The sequence below is a fragment of the Macaca nemestrina genome, chromosome 3 (assembly GCF_043159975.1).
Source record: "Macaca nemestrina isolate mMacNem1 chromosome 3, mMacNem.hap1, whole genome shotgun sequence".
NCBI classification, from domain to species: domain Eukaryota; kingdom Metazoa; phylum Chordata; class Mammalia; order Primates; family Cercopithecidae; genus Macaca; species Macaca nemestrina.
Window position 1 is genome coordinate 115,855,925 of NC_092127.1, and position 19,545 is coordinate 115,875,469.

Genomic DNA, 19,545 nt, shown 5'->3' on the forward strand with positions numbered 1-19,545 from the left:
TCAACAAGTCTAAAGTGCAAGTTTTCTTCTTTTCCAGTTCTGCTTCCCAATGGAAACAATGTTAACACTGTCCATCCAGTCACTCCAAACTAAATGAATGGCCCTAGACAGCCTCCACTCATTTACGGCTGCATCCCGTCAATCCCCGTCCTGTGGAATCCACCAGGCTTCATCCCCGTCCCCTCGTCCCTTGGCCCTACTTGACCTTAGACTTTCATCCTCTCACCTTCCCTCCCCAGTCAGTCTGCTCTTGTTTCTGTCTCATGCACTGCTGCCAGGGTGAACTTCATAAAATGTAAACTGGTTATATATTCCTAGCAAACATCCAATGGCACTTCAGTGTTTCTGGTCAAATGTCAAAACTCCAGCCCTCTGGGATCGAGTTTCTGCTTATCTGTGTCTTCATATTCTTCTACTCCCTGCATGTCACCCTTAGCTCCAGTCATTTGGAACTGCCTGTACTCACCTCAATGTATGATGGCATTTCATTACTTCGGAGTTCCTAACTCCTGCTGGTCTGGCAAAATCCAACTCCCCTGGGAAGCTTTCTCTGACTCCCTGACTGAGCTATTCTTCTGTGCCCTCACATTCCGTCCACCACACCACTTATCTCTTCTCTCCGCAATCCTCAATTTTCTCATCCATCTCCTTAAAAAACTTTAAGCTACGTGATATAGCTGTGCTTTGGCAGGTAGGGAACCTGGTTTGTCTCTATATCTTCCTTAACCGCAACAATGACTAGCATACAAAAGAGCCTCTCAATCATTGCACACTGTCAGATGCAATATACAGGCTGCCAAAATCAAGTTTGTGTTTTTGCTTTACAGTTCATACCAAAATCTATCTCACTTGAACTTATGGATCATGTTTAGCTAATGTTATGCAAATATTGAACCGTATTTCACAGCATGGAGTATGATTGAGAAAAAGAAAATATAAACAATGGTTTCAAATAGTGTTGCAAAGAGGAATTCCAGGATTTGTATTCATTTAATCAACAAATGTGAACACTGAGATATTTTCCTCTTGTCAGAAATGTCCTTAAGTCCAATGGACCTAATCCAATAGTTCAGCCCTCTGAGTCTTGCTTCTTTTCTTTTCTTTTTTCTTTTCTTTTCTTTTCTTTTCTTTTCTCTCCCTCCCTTCCTCCCTCCCTCCCTCCCCCCCTCCCTCCCTTCTTTCCTTCTTTTTCTTTCTTTCCTTCCTTCCTTCCTTCCTTCCTTCCTTCCTTCCTTTCTTTCTTTCTTTCTTTCTTTCTTTCTTTCTTTCTTTCTTTCTTTCTTTCTTTCTCTTTCTTTCCTTCTCTTTCTTTCTTCTTTCTTTTTTTCTCTTTCTTTTCTTTTCTTTCTTTCCTTTCTTTCTCTCTCTCTCTCTTTCTTTCCCTCCCTCCCTCCCTCCCTCCCTCCCTTCCTTCCTGTCTTTCTTTTTTCTCTTTCTTTTTTCAGGGTCTTGCTATGTTGCCCAAGCTATTCTCAAACTTCTGGGCTCAAGCGATCCTCCTGCCTCACCCTCCCCAGCAGCTGGAATTACAGGAGGACTACTGCACCCTGTCTTGTTTTTCTTATACGAACAATGTGTAACTGGATTACATGACCTCCAAGGCATGTTCAGCTCTCACCATCCAAGGACCTGACATCAATCTTTACTGACAGCCCATGATTTTTGTTCTGCATTCCAAAGCATCCTTTACCCCTGTTATAGATTCTTCTGCAGGTATCTGTCCAATCCACAAGCCAACAATCTCTCCTGTCCACATGGTCATACGAAAGGGTCCCAGCATCCATGCAGTCACAGTGTGACCCTGTCCTTCAGTCACAGTTGATTGGTTCTGGAATGGCCCCCTGACCCAGGGTGGGCCAACTAGAGGCCCTTCCCTGGGAATTGAAGCTTAACCTCAAAAGCTTGAAGATAAATGAGGTTCAGTCAAAGCTGTGGCATAGCTACTCTACTCAACCATTCATTTATACTATTTATTGAGAATCTACAAAATGCAGGGCACTGTTCTCATTCAGGGCAGAATGGGTCTCATAGAACTGTCTGGTTTCCTGATGGCTTTCCAGTTCTTAGTCTCAATCCTCCCTGAGGTCTCTTGCATCGCTGCCCTTGGGTTCCCCAGGACATCCCATGGGCCTCATAATAAATTTTCCTTTAGTTAAGTTATTACAATTTGTTGGCATCTTACTTCCAATGGAAAGAGTTTTAACTCTTACCCCTCAACACCAGCAGCTTTTCAAAGCCTACCTGAGCAGTTGCTCTAGTTCTCCTTGTGGTCCTCTTTTTGTTGCCACTTAAGGCAATGGGAGACTCATATCCACTTAGACAAGGGACCCAGAGGTAAGCACTGGGCTTTCTGTGAGTCTTTTTCATAGTTTAAAAAATTTTTTCCAATTAAGCATGGCCACATAAGAAATGAAAGAAGAAAGAAAGAACATCTTAAAAAGCACACTTAAAAGGAGGTAAAAGGGCCTCATGCAGTTTCATTAGATAAAACCCAACCTCCTCATGTCAATTTTATCAGAGAAAACATCTTGACAAATCATGTCCTTTAGTCAAAACAAGCTGAGGTCCAAACATATGGAGTAGATAGAAAATAAATTATTTTCAGGAGATTGAGATCCAAACCACAAATTCCAGAAATGCACTTTAAAAGTGCTGCCTATTAGACATGCTAGTTTTAAATTAAATTAATGTTGTAGGGAGAGGGGTAAGGTATGTTTTGATTTATTTATTAGATCATTATCAAGCTTTTCTCTAAGGAGCTCAAGGTATTCCATGCACAAGGATTTTGGAGAAAAGGCTGTTTTAAGAATGTCAGGTTCTGCCAAAGCTATTTCTCCCTAGTTTGCTAGAACCACCCCCTAGTGGGCTTCACACACTGCCCTTTGAAGCTGACAGCTCTCTGTGGCTAACCGCAAGTCTATCCTCTGGTTGAGAAGTACATCAAGTTACTTCAAACACTTCTCAGAACTGCTGGAAAAATGATCTAGTGGGCATACTTGCTCTTCTCCCCAGCTCATCTGGCTTACTTTATGGGACTTGATGGAGCAAACTTGGGAGAGGAAAGTTCCCCAGCTCAGTTTCTTATCAGGAAGTATTTTTAAAAATATTATATTGTTAAAAAACATATGGAAGAATAGCAAACAGGCCTTTCATTGACAAAACCTTTCTGGGCTCACTTATTTTGAAACCAGCTTAGAAGCATGAGTGATTTTTCCATCCTCTAGATTGGAGGGAAAACTCCTAGGATTAGCCAAACACTGCCTTGCTCAGCTTGACAGCCAAACATATTTAGGTGGAGTACAGATTGTATTTTCCAAAAGTGCCCATGAAAATATTTTCTGTTCCTCATGCTCTTGATCCATTTTCAAGAGGAAAAGTGCGTGTCCCCTCCTCTTGAACCTGGGTGGGCATTTGTGATAGCCTTGACAAATAGAGTACAGTGCTGTGGAAGTGATGTTATGTGGCATTTGAGGCTAGGTCATAAAATACAATACATCTGAATCCTGGCTCTCTCCTAGGATGCCTGCCCTTGGAATGCAGCTGCCATGCTGTGAGAAATCTTGGCCACATGAAAAGGCCCACATGGAGAGAAACTGAGGCCCCTCGATGCCAGCTACCACTCGGCGTCTACTTTCTGACTATATGAATGAGCCATCTTGCAGGTGAATCCTTCCCTACTGAGCTCTACCCAGAGTGTAGATTATGAGTAAAATGAATGATCAGTACTATTTTAAATCAATGATTTGGGATGACTTGGTATGTAGCAATAGATAAGCAGAACAGGTGGAGATGAAAGACTTCTCTGGACAATCTGATTTCAACAGGAATGCATGCTAAACACTGCAAAGAAAGTAAGTTCAACCAGTTGCAATATGACGCAGATGAAATTCTGACTCTAGTAAAGGCAAAATCCAGCTACCCTGACTTTCCTATCATAGAGGATTTGTTTGATGCAGATAATCTTAGACACACAGGTATTTTTCTTAACTTTCGCTGCCTGCAAAAATGTACATAAATAAGATTGAGTTCTGTGAGCCATTTCCAAGTACCTGGAATGGAGGTCTCCATTTCCCTGCAGTGCTGAGGTTGCCCGAGGAGCAGCAGCAAACCTTTGCAGAGCAGAGCTCTTGCTCAGTTCCCGTATGTGAAGACTGCACTGCTGAAGTACTCCTGGGAGAGTTGTGGGCCTGAGTTGCTTGGGGCTTCTGCCTCTGTGTTGGCCAGGGTCTAGCCCTGCTGGCCTCCATTCCTGTGAAACAGCTTGTGACGGCATGTGTCCAGATTTTCACTGGCTCCCTATAGTTTGCCCCAAGAAGGACAGTCGATGTCTCCCAAGACTGAGGAGCTCAACAAGTTACTCACAGTGGAAAAGGAAAAGAGGAGTCTGGAAAAACACATTACTGCCTTATGAACACGGCTTCCCACAGGCACAGCAAAAGAAGAGCACTCAGCACTCCATGCCTTTCTGACAAGAGCAAATCAGTAGTGAAATATGAAATGTTTGTGACTTTTTGGGGGGGCAGCATATCTATTCTATTCTATTTAATTCACTTGTTCACCCAACAGTTAGGCTTTGTGCCCCAAATACTTGAGCACTGGCTACGTACAGGCATACAAGGGTATTAAAGGTGGCTCTTTTCAGACGTCACAGTGTGGCAGGGATACAAACCCATAAAAATAATAATAGCAAATACTTATGTAGTACTTACTACGGGCCAGACATTGTTCTGAGTGCTTTATATGCATTCATTTATTTAATTATCATAATAGCCCCCAAAAGTAGATGCTATTATCATCCCTGATCTATAGATGATGAAACTTAGGCACAAAGAGGTTAAGAGATGTGCCCAAGGTCACATAGCTAGTAAATGGTGGAGCTCGGGTTCTAACCCAAATAATGTGACTCCAGATGTGTTACCACTACTCTCTGTTGGCTGTTGTAAACAAACACAGTAGAATGAAGTGATTGCTATTAGCATAGCTTATAGTAGATGGCATGAGGAAGGAATGCATGAAAGAGACAGCTGTCTATCATTTATAAAATGTAACTTAAAAAATAAAGCTGTTAAATAGGAAAGAGCCTCAAATCTCCCTTGGTGTCACTCATTCTCCTATGTGACCACTCTGTGAGGACATTTCTCCTCTTGATTCCTTGAATTTCTCAGTCTACAAAATACACTCGTTTACTTCTGTTCTGTTCTCTAGAGAAACAAAGAAGTTGGAAGAAACAGATTTGCACACTGTCAGTGTGGAAAGGAGAAGAGAGCATCAGATTTCTTTGACAGAGGTGGAGGCAGGCTTCCTTCCCCTTGTGCACATCAACGCATGGTGGGCGAGGCAAGAGCGAGTGGGCTGCTGCTTCTTTGGGGTTACCTACAGATGAAGCAATGACCAGCTTTGCCTTGCTTAGTAGCTACTGGAAAGGAGGGTCAGGGCCTCCTTTGAGGGTCACTGGAGTTGAGTGATTGGGGCTGCTACCTTGCAACCCCTGTGAAACTGAGATAGAAGCTTTTGGCTTAAGGGCACTAGTTGGAAAGAGGAACCAGTGCCTTGGAGCTGTGCTGCTTTCTGAATAAGGACTAAAACAGGTCCACCCTGACCACCCTCCCAACTTTTGGTGAGACTCTGCTGTTTGTAAGGCCTATACAGGTACCGACCACTGAGGATGCAGAAAAGAAAAGAATCAGCTTTCTGATTCTCACAGTGATAGCGTTCACATTCTTTTGATAAGAAAACATTTAAATAATGCGTGTGTATCTATGTGCGACTGGGTTGTGTTATTTTATCTTGCTAGATGCAGTGAACTCTGATCTAGTCTGTTCTGTTCTTTTTCAGTAAAACATGCTGTTCAAAACCATTGGACTGATATCTTGATCCACTAATGTGCAGTGAATCAAGTTGTGCAGTTAGGAAAACACTAGTCTGAAGAAAAACAGTCTGGAGAAAGGTACCTAATATGTATAGATACAAAACAGTATATGACTGCAGCTACAAAAGTATGAACAAAATGTATAGAGCCCTGAAGAAGCCACGTGGGGCCTGGACAATGTTCTCCTGTGTTCCTTCCATCACCTGCTGTGAGGGCACACACTCTACACCCCACGGGAGTAACTGCTGGCTCTGTTACCCAGCGCATCTCTCACCAGCCTCTCAATCTGCCCTCATCCCCGTACAGTCTATAGACCCTGTTTCTGGGTGTCCCTGTGTCAGCACCATCACGAAACCATCTTTGAGTTCAGAGATAGGGAAGGGATGGACGAGCAGCTCAGCTAGAGCCTTTCAGGCTCTAGAATTCTCCCATTTCTACAGCAGCACCCTGAGCACGGGAAGGATTCCACATTGATAACTTTATTCAGCAGAATTTGCCTTTTCGTGTCTTTCTGGCTCAGCACTGGTGGGTCCTGAGTGAGAAGGGGAGGAGGGAGCAGATTCCAGAAGAACAAAGCAGGGCAGCAAGTGACAAGAAAGAAATGAGCAATAACTGTTGGTAGCTAATACACAATGAAGATGCAATGTGTAGAGGCAACTCAACTCCAATGCACACACTTATTCTCCTGGGGAGTGCTGCCAATGAGTCCCAGGGCCAAGTCCCAGAGATGCAGATGAGGTAGCAGCAGATGACCCTCGAGGGAGCTCATTCACACTGGCTGTCTCGATGACCAGCCCAGGCATAGATTTTATTCATGAGCTGGATAGATGCTGAAAAGGGAGAGCAGTTGTGCTAATGAGTAACCACGAAGGAAACCAGAATGAATGACATATGAGTACATGAATACTTAACTTCCAAGAAAATGCCTGGCAGCCTCCTGGAGCCAAGAAATGTGGTTAAGAGCTAGGCTTTGGAATACGAGTGACCTTGGGACAAATTCTGGTGTCACTATTTCCTGTGTGCTCTTAGGAAAATGCCTGAGAACAGGGGAGAGTAAGACCCCATCTCAGCCTTCTGGAGGTTCACATCTACTGCGTAACCTTTCTGGGCCTCAGTTTCCTCACTGGTAAACAGGGATAATGATAGGACCTACATTCTAAGGCTGTCATGAGGATCAATATCAGAATGAATGGTAAGAGCTTGGCTGAACCATGTAACACACTGATCACAGGTTCTCTGTATAACTTGGGAGAGTAAGAGGTGATGGAAAACAACACGAAGGAGGCTGGTGAACGGTTATAGCCATGTTAGACTCCATCTGCATCTTGCATCCTCCTCTGGAGGGCCTTCAAGCAGAGTGGTAGACATCTTCTCTTGATGGCTTCACTTCTATCTCAAAGAAGTAGCACTTTGGGAAATTACAGTCAGTGTCTCAAAGCCCTACTGGGTGTTCCTCTTTAAGTTCATTCCAATTTTGTTCAAACCCTAACACATACACCAGCGGTAACTCTTTGCTGTACCATGTGGAGTGGTAGGAGGGTTCAGCCACGGAGAAGGCCCATTTAGAAAACAAACAAAATGACTCTCCTTTGGGGGCTGGAGTGGAGAGGGCTTTGTTGCCAGCCCACCAGGACTCTCCCCACCCCCTATAGACAGATGAGATGCCCTGGCAACTGAGAGCTGGGGCCTCACAGCTAAAGGCTGAGGAATGGATCCTGACAGCTGCTGGGGGGAACTGGGGGAACACAAATTCCTTTTTCTTAAATCCATTACTTGGAAACCTCCCTCTGAGATCAGTCTTAAGCTGGCGGAGCATTTCGTCATGAGCCCTAACACTGGGGGTTTGAAATGGAGAGAAACACAATAGCCCAGTGCTGGCCCAGGACGGTTCTAAACATCTTCCTAGGTGGAGCCTGCTTGAGGACAGTGGAGCAGGAAGCGATGTAGAAAACACTCTGCAGTGTTTGAAAGGGTCATTAAAAAATAAACTCCAAAATAAACATGATCAACAACAACAAGAACAACAAGTGACACTCTTGTTTCATGAAACAGTGACAGAAAATGCAGGTGGATACTCCTTACACAACACAACTATGTTCTATAATATATTCTATATTCTCCTCAGGAAGGATTGTAAAGTCCATTAGTGTATTAAAGGCACTGTGATGTTGGACTACAAAGAAACAACCAAATTTGTTGTTTAAGCCAGTGTTTCTGGAACATATTTGATCAAAGATCCCTTTGGCTAATAAACAGTTATTTTTGTGGAACATCTGTGGACAAAGAGCAGAGTTAGGGCCTCCTGTCACCTACACTGCAACTCTCCGAGTGCAGGTGGGGTGGAGCCTTCATTTGTACCCTTGGTCAGACCCCCCTCTACAGGGTCTGACTGTACCACAGACACAGCAGCCTGTCTGGGAGAGGGCACATGGGAATTGGGCCATCCTCAGACCTTACTAACCAGGCTCTGAAAGTCCAGACTTGTTATTTTAGTCTCTCTTCAGGGTAAAGCCACGCCTGTGAATGAAGGAAGAGAATGCTCAAGTGGAAAAGGTTGGAAACTGTGTCTACTCTGGGAGTTTCTATACCAACTAGCCACCATGAAGGGCTACTCAGGATAGGGAGACACTGACCAATTCTGGGCCTACTTATACCAACTCAGAAGTCCCTAAACACTTTGAAGAAGCTGACTGCACTGCTTTATTAAAAAATATAGAAGGAAAATGCACCAACCAGGCGCTGCAACAGAAGTTGCTGAAAATTGGGAAGAGCAGGAAGGAGAGCTGCAGGTCCGCTCCAGCAGGTTCACTGCTTGGTTTAGAGTCTGATTGTCTGGCATCTGTCCTCTGGCTTTTGGAGTGGAACAGTTTTCCTGGAATATGCATTTATTGAACTCTGAAAGGCCAGATCTCTTAGGTAGATTAATTCATGATTTCAAAGATGCTTTGATGCTGGCAAAACATTCTGTTACTTCCAAGAGTTATTACAAGTGAAATCCTGGCATGGACTGAGAGGTCAGCCTGTAATCTTATTGAAATCTTTTTAGATTTAGAAACTCTACAGTAGGTTAAAAATAGATCACATTTGTGTACTTTTTCCTCCTTTCATCCCCACTTCAAGGGCTGGTCAGTCATTTTGACCCACCCCAGATATGAGCCAGAAAAATTCTGGCACTTGTCACCTAGGAGTCTGCCAGTCCAAAAGTCATTTCCAAGTGGGTTTTGAAGTGATGCTAGCCATAGGACTGAGCAGAGCCACTCATCATCCTATATAATCAGTTCTAGAATTAAGAGCAAAGGGCTGTCACTAAGACCGGTGTGTGCTATGTGGATTCATTTTAAGTGAAAACATAGACTGCAAGGAGAGTTTCAATAGTGCTGTCCCAGAGAGCTTGTGTCCTCCACCTTAGACCACACGTGCTGACCAGAAAAGACCATAGTGCTCAGGTCAGAAGAAGCAGTATGAGGCTAGCAGGTCAGGCTGCTTGTAATCAAAAGATAAAGATTGCCCTTGATTTTAGAAGAGCCAAATGTTATCTGTGTGGTGCTGGCTAGGGTTAACAGGGTGCCAGCATTTTCATGCCCAGCAAAGAGAACATTTCTATATTCAGGATTACATCTTCATGGTTACTTTACCTTCATGAACATGCTAAATCCAGTTTTAAGGAGATCAGTGAGACCTGAAGACATGTGTTCAATATCAATGGAATCTGGCCTCTCGGGATGAAATATTTCCTCCACAACTTGCTTCAACAATGGCTTATAAGATGCCTGGAAAGACAAAATACTGTGAGTAAAGGGATTGTTTGGTTTGTCTGGAGAGAGTACAGCTTTATCTGTAATGAAGAAAGCAAAGCAAGTTTATTTTGATACTCAGCAATAGCTATGATATGTGTGTGTGTGTGTGTGTGTGTGTGTGTGTATCAGAGAAAAGACAATATGACAACATTGGGTTTTAAAATAAACTTTCACCCAATGCTTTAGCATGCTTTTCTGCTTCTCATGTTCCCTTCTACAAGCAAATACATCTTACCAGAGCTACAATCATACTATGACTAATTTTTCTATTTAAAGTGACAATTTTATGCGTGAAGTATACTGAGAAACAAAGTACTGTCATTTGATACAGACATGAAGATGGTCTCCAGTTTTTCCTGAATATTCTTAGAATTATGCTGTCTTCTGCTAGGAACTCCAATGTTACTTACAATGTGCTGTCAATAACCAAGCTTAAAGCAATCCCTCTTCCTTCCACAGAGCTCAACTCCCAAGTATGACCTGGCCAGGAAAAGAAGCTAAGATGACATAAAGGAATCTGACAAAGGTCAGAAAGCAGACTACATGGTATCATAAGAATTTCAATAGAATTAGGGAGATGTTAGTTTGCAACAACTTCTACAGTTTGATAAGTGCTGCTAAATGCCTTCCTTTTCTGTGACCTGAATAACCCATCCATGTTTAGGTTATATTGGGAGCCAGCTGCCTTATTGACCCGGCACTTTCTGAGCTGTTTTTCTCCACCTCTTTCCTTAGCTCTTGTTACCAAGTTCTTCCTGTTTTCTTTTCCCACTTGGTGCACCACCTTCCTCCCAATCCTCCAGTCAGATATGGCACGAAGTCTGGGGCATGAAGGGCAAAGGAGGAAGGAATATCTTCTCTCAATGCACTCTCTGATCTATTATAGCTTCAGTAAAGCCAGTTTCTAACAAGGCACAGTTGAGGCATATCCTGTATTAAACTCTCTCTTTGATTGGACAAATATGTGACTTGTCTGTAGCAACTGTCTAGAATACTTAGTGTACTGACCTCATTCCTGGCTTCATATTGCTTTTCTTCCAGTCATTTTTTTTACTCAAATTTTCCCTTTCCAATTTTCTTATTTAAAATAGCTTAGAAATAAAGCAAGGTATAAACCATCAAAATCATAACCATTCAGCAGGAATATAGCCGGCATCTTTCCCAGGGATAAGATGCAGGGAAAACTAGCATCTTCTCACTTGGGGATACCAACTCTTTTATGTTTATTAGTCAAACAGAGCATTGTTTGTCCAGAGATCTCATGGTTAAATGATCATGAAGGGCAAGGCAATGAACAGAAACACTGGTCAGACAGGAATATTTTGAAAACTATGGATCCACCTTGCTCATAAAGAAATTGCAACTAAATCTATGCCAAGATGGATTTTTTTTTTTTTAATCAGACTATCAAAACTCCAAAAGTTTGAAAATACACTCTTTTGATGAGGCCATGGGGTCACAGGCCCTCTAACACATTGCTGGTGGGAGGGTTAATTGTTACAATCAATGCAGAGAGCAAGTCGATAATACCTATTAATATCACAGATGCATTTGACACAGCAATCCCACTCCTAGTCATTTATTCTTTGCATATGCTCTTGTATGCAAATGAGATCCAAAAAGGCTGTTTATTGTTTGTAGTACCAAGATTAGAAGTCACCCAAGCGCCATCAGTAGGGAGCTGTTTAATAAATGGGGTGCATCCACAGGGAGAAATGCCATGAAAGAGAAGAGAGCTCTGTGCTTGTGAGGCAGAAACAAGGCACAGAATAGTGTGTGAATGAAAAAAGCAAGGTGAGGAACACTGTGTATGATGGGCTAGAATCTGTGTAAAAAGTGGCAGGGGGAATATGGAAGTTTATGTTTGCTGAAATATGCAAAAATAAACTCTGGTGTGAAACATAGTAACTATCAGCAGCAACGATTATGGGGTGGCACACCAAGCAAGGGAGAAAGGTGAGAGGAAGACTTTGTATTGTTTATTTATTTATTTATTTATTTATTTATTTATTTATTTATTTACAGCACAGTTTAAAACACCACTACAGACAGCAAGAATGATCTCATTTTAATTGTTAAAAATTAATAAATTCTTTATGCATGAAAAAGAGATTGAGGTAAAGCACACCAAAATGTTATTTAGGGTTATCTCTAGGTTCAGGAAGTAGGAGACATTTATTTTATTTTTCCAAATTTTCCAAAATTAAGAGGTCCACTTCCAGAATCATAAGAAAATTTAATAAATATTATTTTAAATGTAAAAAAAGGGCCATGGAGTGGCCTCTGAATCCTGCAAATACTCTTCCCTGAGTAAATTGTTTTGAATCCTCTTCTATTACCTTAGCCTTTCTGAACATTGACTCTCTTAAACTTTCATCTCTTTAAAGCTTCTCCACAAGAAGTTGTTTGGCCAATAATCTGATACCTTATCAGCACTATCATCAAATAATAATTGATCTCTTCCTTGGTAATAGACTTCAATCTTTAGCCATGCACATTACCAGCTGGCTAAAAGACTACATTCTCCAGCCTTCCTTACAGCTGAGTATAGCCATGCAATTAAGGTCTGGGCAAATAGGGTAATGTGAGAATTTCAAAAGTCTCCTTTTTAAAATGGAAGGATATGCTTTTCTCCTTTCCTCTGCTCTGCTGGCTAGAATGTAGAAGTGAAGCCTGGAGCTCCAGCAGCCATCTTGGAAGACAGGGCATTCGTTAGAGATGGTGAAGCAAAGAGCTAGAGAAAACTTGGTAAGGGATGATTTATGGAGTCACTATCACCATAACATGGACAGGCTAAATTAGTGCCTACTTTACATGTCACCATAAAACCTTGTATGTTTAAGCCACTATTTTTCAGATCTCTGTTACTTGTAACTGAATGGAATTCTGATAGAAAGCATGAAGGGAATATAAAGATATAAAAGGACATTTCCTCCTTCCAGAAGCTTACAGTTATTTATTAATCTATTAAAACTCATTATATAAAATAACTTTAAGCAGAATCACAGAGAAATACACATAGGCTTTCATATTTAAGAGAGAAGAAAATATACCCCTGATATGGTTTGGCTGTGTCCCTACCCAAATCTCATTTTGAATTATAGCTCCCATAATCCCCACATGTAGCAGGAGGGACCTGGTGGGAGGTGGTTTAGTCATGGGGGGCAGTTACACTTATGCTGTTCTCATGATAGTGGGAGAGTTCTTATCAGATCCAATGGTTTTACAAGGGGCTTTTCCCCCTTTTGCTCAGCACTTCTCCTTGATGCTGCTGTGAAGAAGAACATGTTTGCTTCCCCTTCTGCCATGATTGTAAGTTTCCTGAGGCCTCCCCAGCCCTGTGGAACTGTGAGTCAATTAAACCTCTTTTCTTTATAAATTGCCCAGTCTTGGGAATGTCTTTATTAGCAGCATGAGAATGGACTAATGCAACCCCTTAACCTACAAAAAAATAAAAAAGATTGTTATTCTCCATAAGATGCACTGTACAAAAAGGAAGAGTAGTGATTCTGGAAAACAGATCATACACAGCACAAAGGTGGCTCTGTAATTAAGCAAAAACACTATACTCTGTACCTCCTCTGTCCAAGGCACAGTGTACCTGGGGTGATAGGATTTGTTCTCAGGGGTTCTGTGACCCCAGGGTAGACTGGGAGACAGGGGAAGGCAGGAGTTATGGAGGGATTGGGGAAAGTAGGGACACTAGGATCACTCTCTCTCTTTTCCTTGCTCCACTTTTGACTAAATTTTGGGGAATGAAACATCCAGGAGAAAAATGCCCGCTGAGCTGGGTTCTCCTTGGGGGTAGTGAGCAGAGATTCAGAAGTGCTATTTTCTTAACCTCTTCATTCTTAAGACTTTGTGATTGCTCTGTGCTACATTGGGAATGTTGAAAATCTTTTCTTTTTTATTTTTTAAGGTATGTAGGTGAACATTTATTTAGCAGAAGAAAGGAAACTATGATTTAAAATACAGAAAAGTAACAGCAAACACATCACATAATCCAGAAAAAGAACATAAATGCTTTTATTAATTAATTGCCTGACCTACCTCTTTGATATTCATTTCTTACATTTTTTGGTTGCATTCTCTCTCATCATCTTTTCATATAACAATAATTTTGAAATAACATTTTCTATGAAAATGTGGTCGTTATTAAGCTATTGTCTCTCAACTCCAAACCCTCTCTTCTAGACTCAGTTCTGTGATGCTGGGCTGAGATTCTGAAAACCACTTTTGTGCTTTGTCAGCTGGGTCTGTTAGACTCTGCCGATAGGAGGCACTAGAGGGAGACTGGAACGCAGGAAGAACAAGCAGGAACTTGCTTCTCCTGTTTATTTGCAATTCCTGCCACCATTACCCTGGCAATGGCCTCTCACCACTTGAAGCTACCCCTCCTCTAGACTTTTAAGTCATAGGATTTCATAAATTACCTTTCTTTCTTTTTTCCAAGCTAAAAGTGGCATTTTATTTAGTAAACAATCAGATTGTTTATATACAATCAGTATTGTTTGTAATACTGATTGTATATGCTATAATATACTATTATAGCATAATGCTATAATAGTAACAGAAGCTGATTAAGTCTACAAACAAAACAAAACACAACAAATCTTGAACACTGACAAAAACAGGTACAGATATTAACAGAAAAGATGAGATAATGAACATTGTAAAAATTTATTCTAAAATGTATTTATTCCATTAAAACAATGCCGTAGAGGATGAGAGGGACACTCTGGTTTAATATTTTACCTAAAAGCATTAAGATTTTAAAAAAATACATAAATGGGAAAAAAGGAGAGGGGCAAGAATCAGGGGCTAGAAAGGCAGAAAAAAATTACCTATCTTGTTTCAGCTTTTTAGAACTTTTTCCTTTACCTATTTTTAATTGTAACCAAAAGCATAGTAAATGATGTAAATATTAATTTATAGAGAAGTTGATAGGTTTTCCTACTTGAATGGGAATATGCGGGGAAAAAACCCTCTAAATTTTCTACTGAAAGAACTAAGTACAGAACAACTGGATAACATTGTGTATTCAGAGAGCACAATTTGGTAAAGACTTTCTCAGGCACGAAACAGTACTTGTGTCTTCTTAACGAAAAAAATTTCCAGTTAAGTTTTTAATGAGGAGAACCTTTGGTTTCTGTCTCTCAGCCACTTAGTTTGGACCATTTTGTGCCCTAAATCATGTCACTGAAATCTGGTTAGAATGAACTGCTTGGCAATGATTTCTTAGATGGGAACCCTCTGACTTCCACGAAATCTTCTACTCAGCCAGGAATGAATCACTTCTCAGCACAGGACCCTGTAGAAGGTGGTGATAATGGAGACAGATGTGGTTTCTCTGGTGCCGTACTCAAAGATTCTCTCATGTGCTAGGAAGGGCCAGAGGAGAGATTAGCCATATAGTTTGTCTCCATATTAAGAGGGTAAACCATAGAAATTTAGTTTTTCTGATCAAACACTCTCTGCCAGTTCACCTTTTTGGGAGATTGGGAGAGGAATGAAAAACTCAGAAAAATTTGTTCTTTCCTTTTCTTGCTGGTCATTGATTTATTGCTTATATCACATCCAGTGTGGGCTGGCAGTAGGAGATCTGTGCCCTGCCCAATCATTCAGAGACCCAGGTTCCTGCTACACCAGGAGTCCCCAACCCCAGGCTAACCTCTCCCACTGATTCTATATTATGGTGAGTTATATAATTATTTCATTATATATCACAATGTAATAACAGAAATAAAGTGCACAATAAAAGCAATGTGCTTGAATCATCCTGAAACCACAACCCCCCACCCTGCACTGCCTGGTGCCTTCCACGAAACAGGTCCCTGGTGACAGAAAGGTTGGGCACCACTGTGCTACACCATTTCTTAGAGCATTCGAATCCTACACTGAAGACTTTGCCTCTTATCAGCAGATGATGAATGAGAGAGAGAGTATGAAGGATTTCCAGAGATTTTATGGGTCCAGTCCTAAAGTGATATGTATCACTTCCACCACAGTTCATTGGGAACCTGGATTCTACAATTCTACAAGGGAACCTGGAAAAAGTAGTCTATTTGCCCCAGAAGAAAAGGCAATGGAGTTTTGGGAATACACAGCATGGTCTCTGCCATAGACACCCTGTTAAGTTTTGATTGGAACATTAGTGTAAATATTTCTTTAACAACTGGCAAGCTGCAGGTTGTAGGTAATAGATTATTAAACCCTTTTCCCTTCTACATAAGAATTTAACCTTTGGTTAACTTTTTCTCTCTGTTTCCCTGGAAACCTGATAAAGGAAGAATGTCGAACTATGTAGCCAGGCAAGATTGCTTATGACAAAAATGACCCCTGGTTGGTAAATTGCATTAAACTGGAAGAACTATAAATATCTGATAGAAAGCCAGAGCTTTAGGCTTCTCTGAGTATAATGACTCTTGAATAATAATTGGACATGTCCCTTGGAAGAGTGCTGGAAGCTGTGTCTGTGGAGTTCTTACAGAGAAATTAGCTCCTACAGGATACGAGGATTTTAAGTCAGGGGACTTGTGTATTCATCCCCTGTGAATCTAGCTCTCTCACTCCTGAGCTGTCACCTTGAAACCAGCCCAAGTAACTCCTCAGTAGCTGTGTGGACTGCTTCAAGCTTCATGGATGGTCACAAGGACGACTCCAAGGAAGAATGCCTGAAGCTCCCCTGATGGGGAGCTACGTTCCCGTCTTGGGCACACTTGTGTCAAGTGGGAGCCATGACTAGAGAGCTGACTTATTTGTTAGATACAAACATATAGTGCCTTGGGCCCACATTCCTTTTGAGGGCCCATGAAAATGCTTTTTTTTTTTTAATCAGAAGAAAAAATACTTTAAGGTGAAAGTGATGTTTTCATATGTAATATTAATGCATTTATTTTTACACCAATGCAATTGTACCATATACTTTTTACTATTTTTTTATTTTTACAAAAAACGGGGCCCATGAAGGTCATATCATGGCCCTGTATGAGGACCTCATGAGGCTGGCCTGATAGCTTGGTAGATCGTAAAGAGACCCCCTGATGGCTGATACACATGGAATAGTTGAAGTTTCAAAAAATGAATCTTTAAAAAATATCACATTTAAGTAAAATGCGATAACTAAAATACTTGTGTCAATGTCTCTGTTACTCTTTTGGGGTGAACATACTGTGTGGTGAGTCTGGAAGATTCTTTTGTTGACTTAAATGTTAGCTCTTGAGGAAAAGCAGTGAGTATAGCAGCAGTTCCTGACATAATATATAATAAGTCAGATACAATCTTGAGAAAGTAGTGTAACTACAACATCTTGAATTTGGTGCACCTTAAAAATGACCTAGGATAGCAGTTTCCAAGAAAACCCAGTTGTAGCCACAGTCACATCTCTGTCAGCCGGGGCTGCTGACCTTGTTTTTGCTCGTTGCTGGGGCCTCCTCAGTTCTGCTAGTGAAGATGCTTGCTTCTCCCTTTTCTGCAAAATTGACTCTAAACAACCAGCCTCTCAGAAAAACCAGGCTTACTGGGAGGGTGTTCATTTTGTTTCAACTCAAGACAGCACAGAAAACATCTGTTCGAAATTGCTCATGGCTTTGACTAATCCATGGCTCATTTATTTTTATTTTTTGCTATACGATGACTGCTTTTTCTCCTTTCATCTTCTTAAAGCAAACAATGTATTTGTCGATTTTAAAATGGTTCATTTGTCTGTCTATTCATCCATCCATCCATCCATCCATCCATCCATCCATCCATCCACCCATCCATCCATCCATGCTTCAATCCAGGAGCAAATTCGTTTTTAAAAATTTGAGTATAGCCCCTTCAACTCAATATGAGGAAGGCGAAGCCCAAACACATTAATACGTTTGCCTGAGTTCACACAGCCAATTAGAAGTAGACTCAGGACAGAGCCTAGTTTCCTGGCCCTCAGTTTAGTCCTATGCCACGCTGATTCCTTCAGAAAGGATGCTAGCAGGTCTATTAGAAAGAATCAGGAGGAGGAACAGAACTTAGCACTTGGAAAAGAACAGCTGGAGGCCAGGGCTGGGGATTGCTGACAAAAGAGGCCAGGCCTAAAGCCTGTTCAGAGAGCCATATTTCACTGGGCACAAGATTAATCAAGCCTTCTTAGGCACTGCTGGTTCGAAATGCTCTTGTTCAACATGCTGGAGGCATAAAGTACAGTATGCGTCTGTGGAAGGTTTTCTGCAGCTCAGCCCTGCTCTTTGAGATGCATGCCAAGGTAAGCCATGTGAAAGCCATATAGTATTTTGTCTGAAAGCCCCGTATAAGCTCCCTGCCCTGAGACATCTGCCTAATACCCTCCTGGTGTTGCAGCTGAGGAATGGCATCGCATCACACACTGTGGCATTTAGTGGGGAGATTAAACCTTTCATTAAACTGAGCATTTGCAGTAAGAAATGGAAGGGCAAGAAGACTTTCTGTGGCCAGGCGCAGTGGCTCATGCCTGTAATCCCAGCACTTTGGGAGGCCGAGGTGGGCAGATCACCTGAGGTCAGGAGTTCAAGACCAGCCTGGCCAACATGGCGAAACCCTGTCTCTACTAAAAATACAAAAAAAAAAAAAAAAAAAAAAATTAGCCGGGCATGATGGCATGCACCTGTAGTCCCAGCTACTTGGGAGGCTGAGGCATGAGAATTGCTTGAATCTGGGAAGCTGAGGTTGCAGTCAGTTGAGATTGCGCCTCTGCACTCCAGCCTGGGCGACAGAGTAAGACTCCGTCTCAAAGAGAAAAACAAAAGACTTTCTGTACAGGCACAGTTGGGGGCTTAGGTTTCCAGTCTACATAAGTGACCAACAAACCCAACCTTTTAAAATAAATAGGTGTCAGCAATAAACCTTCTGCCCCACAGCAGCTAACAGGACACTTAGCTTTTGAAAGACACCCTTTCTGTGTAGCCCATGTCCTAACAAAGGAAAAGCTAAAATGTTGCAAAAGAGGAAAAGCTAAAATGTTTGTTCTTTACTGTGACAATGGCTAAGATAGCAAATACTTACATAGTTCTGTCTGGATGTCAGATACTATGCTAAGAAGTTTTTTCTTTTTTGTTTTTGAGAAGGGGTATCACTCTTGCCCAGGCTAGAGTACAGTAGCACAATAATAGCTCACTGCAGCCTAGAACTCCTGGGCTTAAGTGATCCTTTTGCCTTAGCCTCCCTAGTAGCTGGGATTACAGGTGCCTGCCACCACACCCAGCTAATTTTTTAAAATTTAAGAATGTTTTTAGAGATAGAGTCTTGCTGTGTTTCCCAGGCTAGTCTTGAACTCCTAGCCTCAAGTTACTCTTTCACCTCAGCCTCCCCAGTAGCTGGGATTACAGGTGTGAACCACTGCACTCAGCGTGTTCTAAGAGTTTTGCATGTATTAATTCACCAAATCGTTAGAGCATTTTTATGAGAGAGCTACTATTATTAGCTCCTTCTTAGAGAGTAGGAACCAGGCACAGAGAAGTGAAGTCGCTTGCCTAAGGTCACACAGTTAGCAGAGGGGACAGCTGGGCTGTGAACCCCGATGCTCTGGCTTGAAAATCTGTTCTGTTATCCTCTGTGCTAAGTTCCCTCTCACTAAGAATTAAAAATGTAAGAAATGCCATTCTAGATAGCATGTACAGTCTAGGATCCATCTAGCCATCCATCTACTCACCTACTAGGTGGCAAGCACTGAGCTAGCCCATGCAGATACCATGGTGATCAAAGACAGGCGCTGTCTCCAGTCTTGGTGACATGTTCCTTAAGGCAAGAGCTTCTGTGGTTGCCTCTTGATCCCATTGCCCCCACTCTCCAGGCTGTGAAAAGGTCCTGGCTGCCTGGGAGGGCCAGGCCTGTGGTGATGTTCTGGGATTTATTTCTGGAGGTCTA

The 19,545-nt window shown here is 41.9% G+C and overlaps 1 protein-coding gene across 2 annotated transcripts in view; it reads right to left on the reverse strand.

Moving 5' to 3' along the window:
* Positions 1-19,545, reverse strand: part of LOC105499566 (sec1 family domain containing 2) — a 486,957-nt gene that overhangs the window by 19,116 nt on the left and 448,296 nt on the right. For both annotated transcript variants that reach the window (XM_011772201.3, XM_011772202.3), the window contains one exon: positions 9,505-9,639. In XM_011772201.3, coding sequence (XP_011770503.2) covers positions 9,505-9,639 — 135 coding nt within the window. The remainder of the gene's footprint in view (positions 1-9,504; positions 9,640-19,545) is intronic.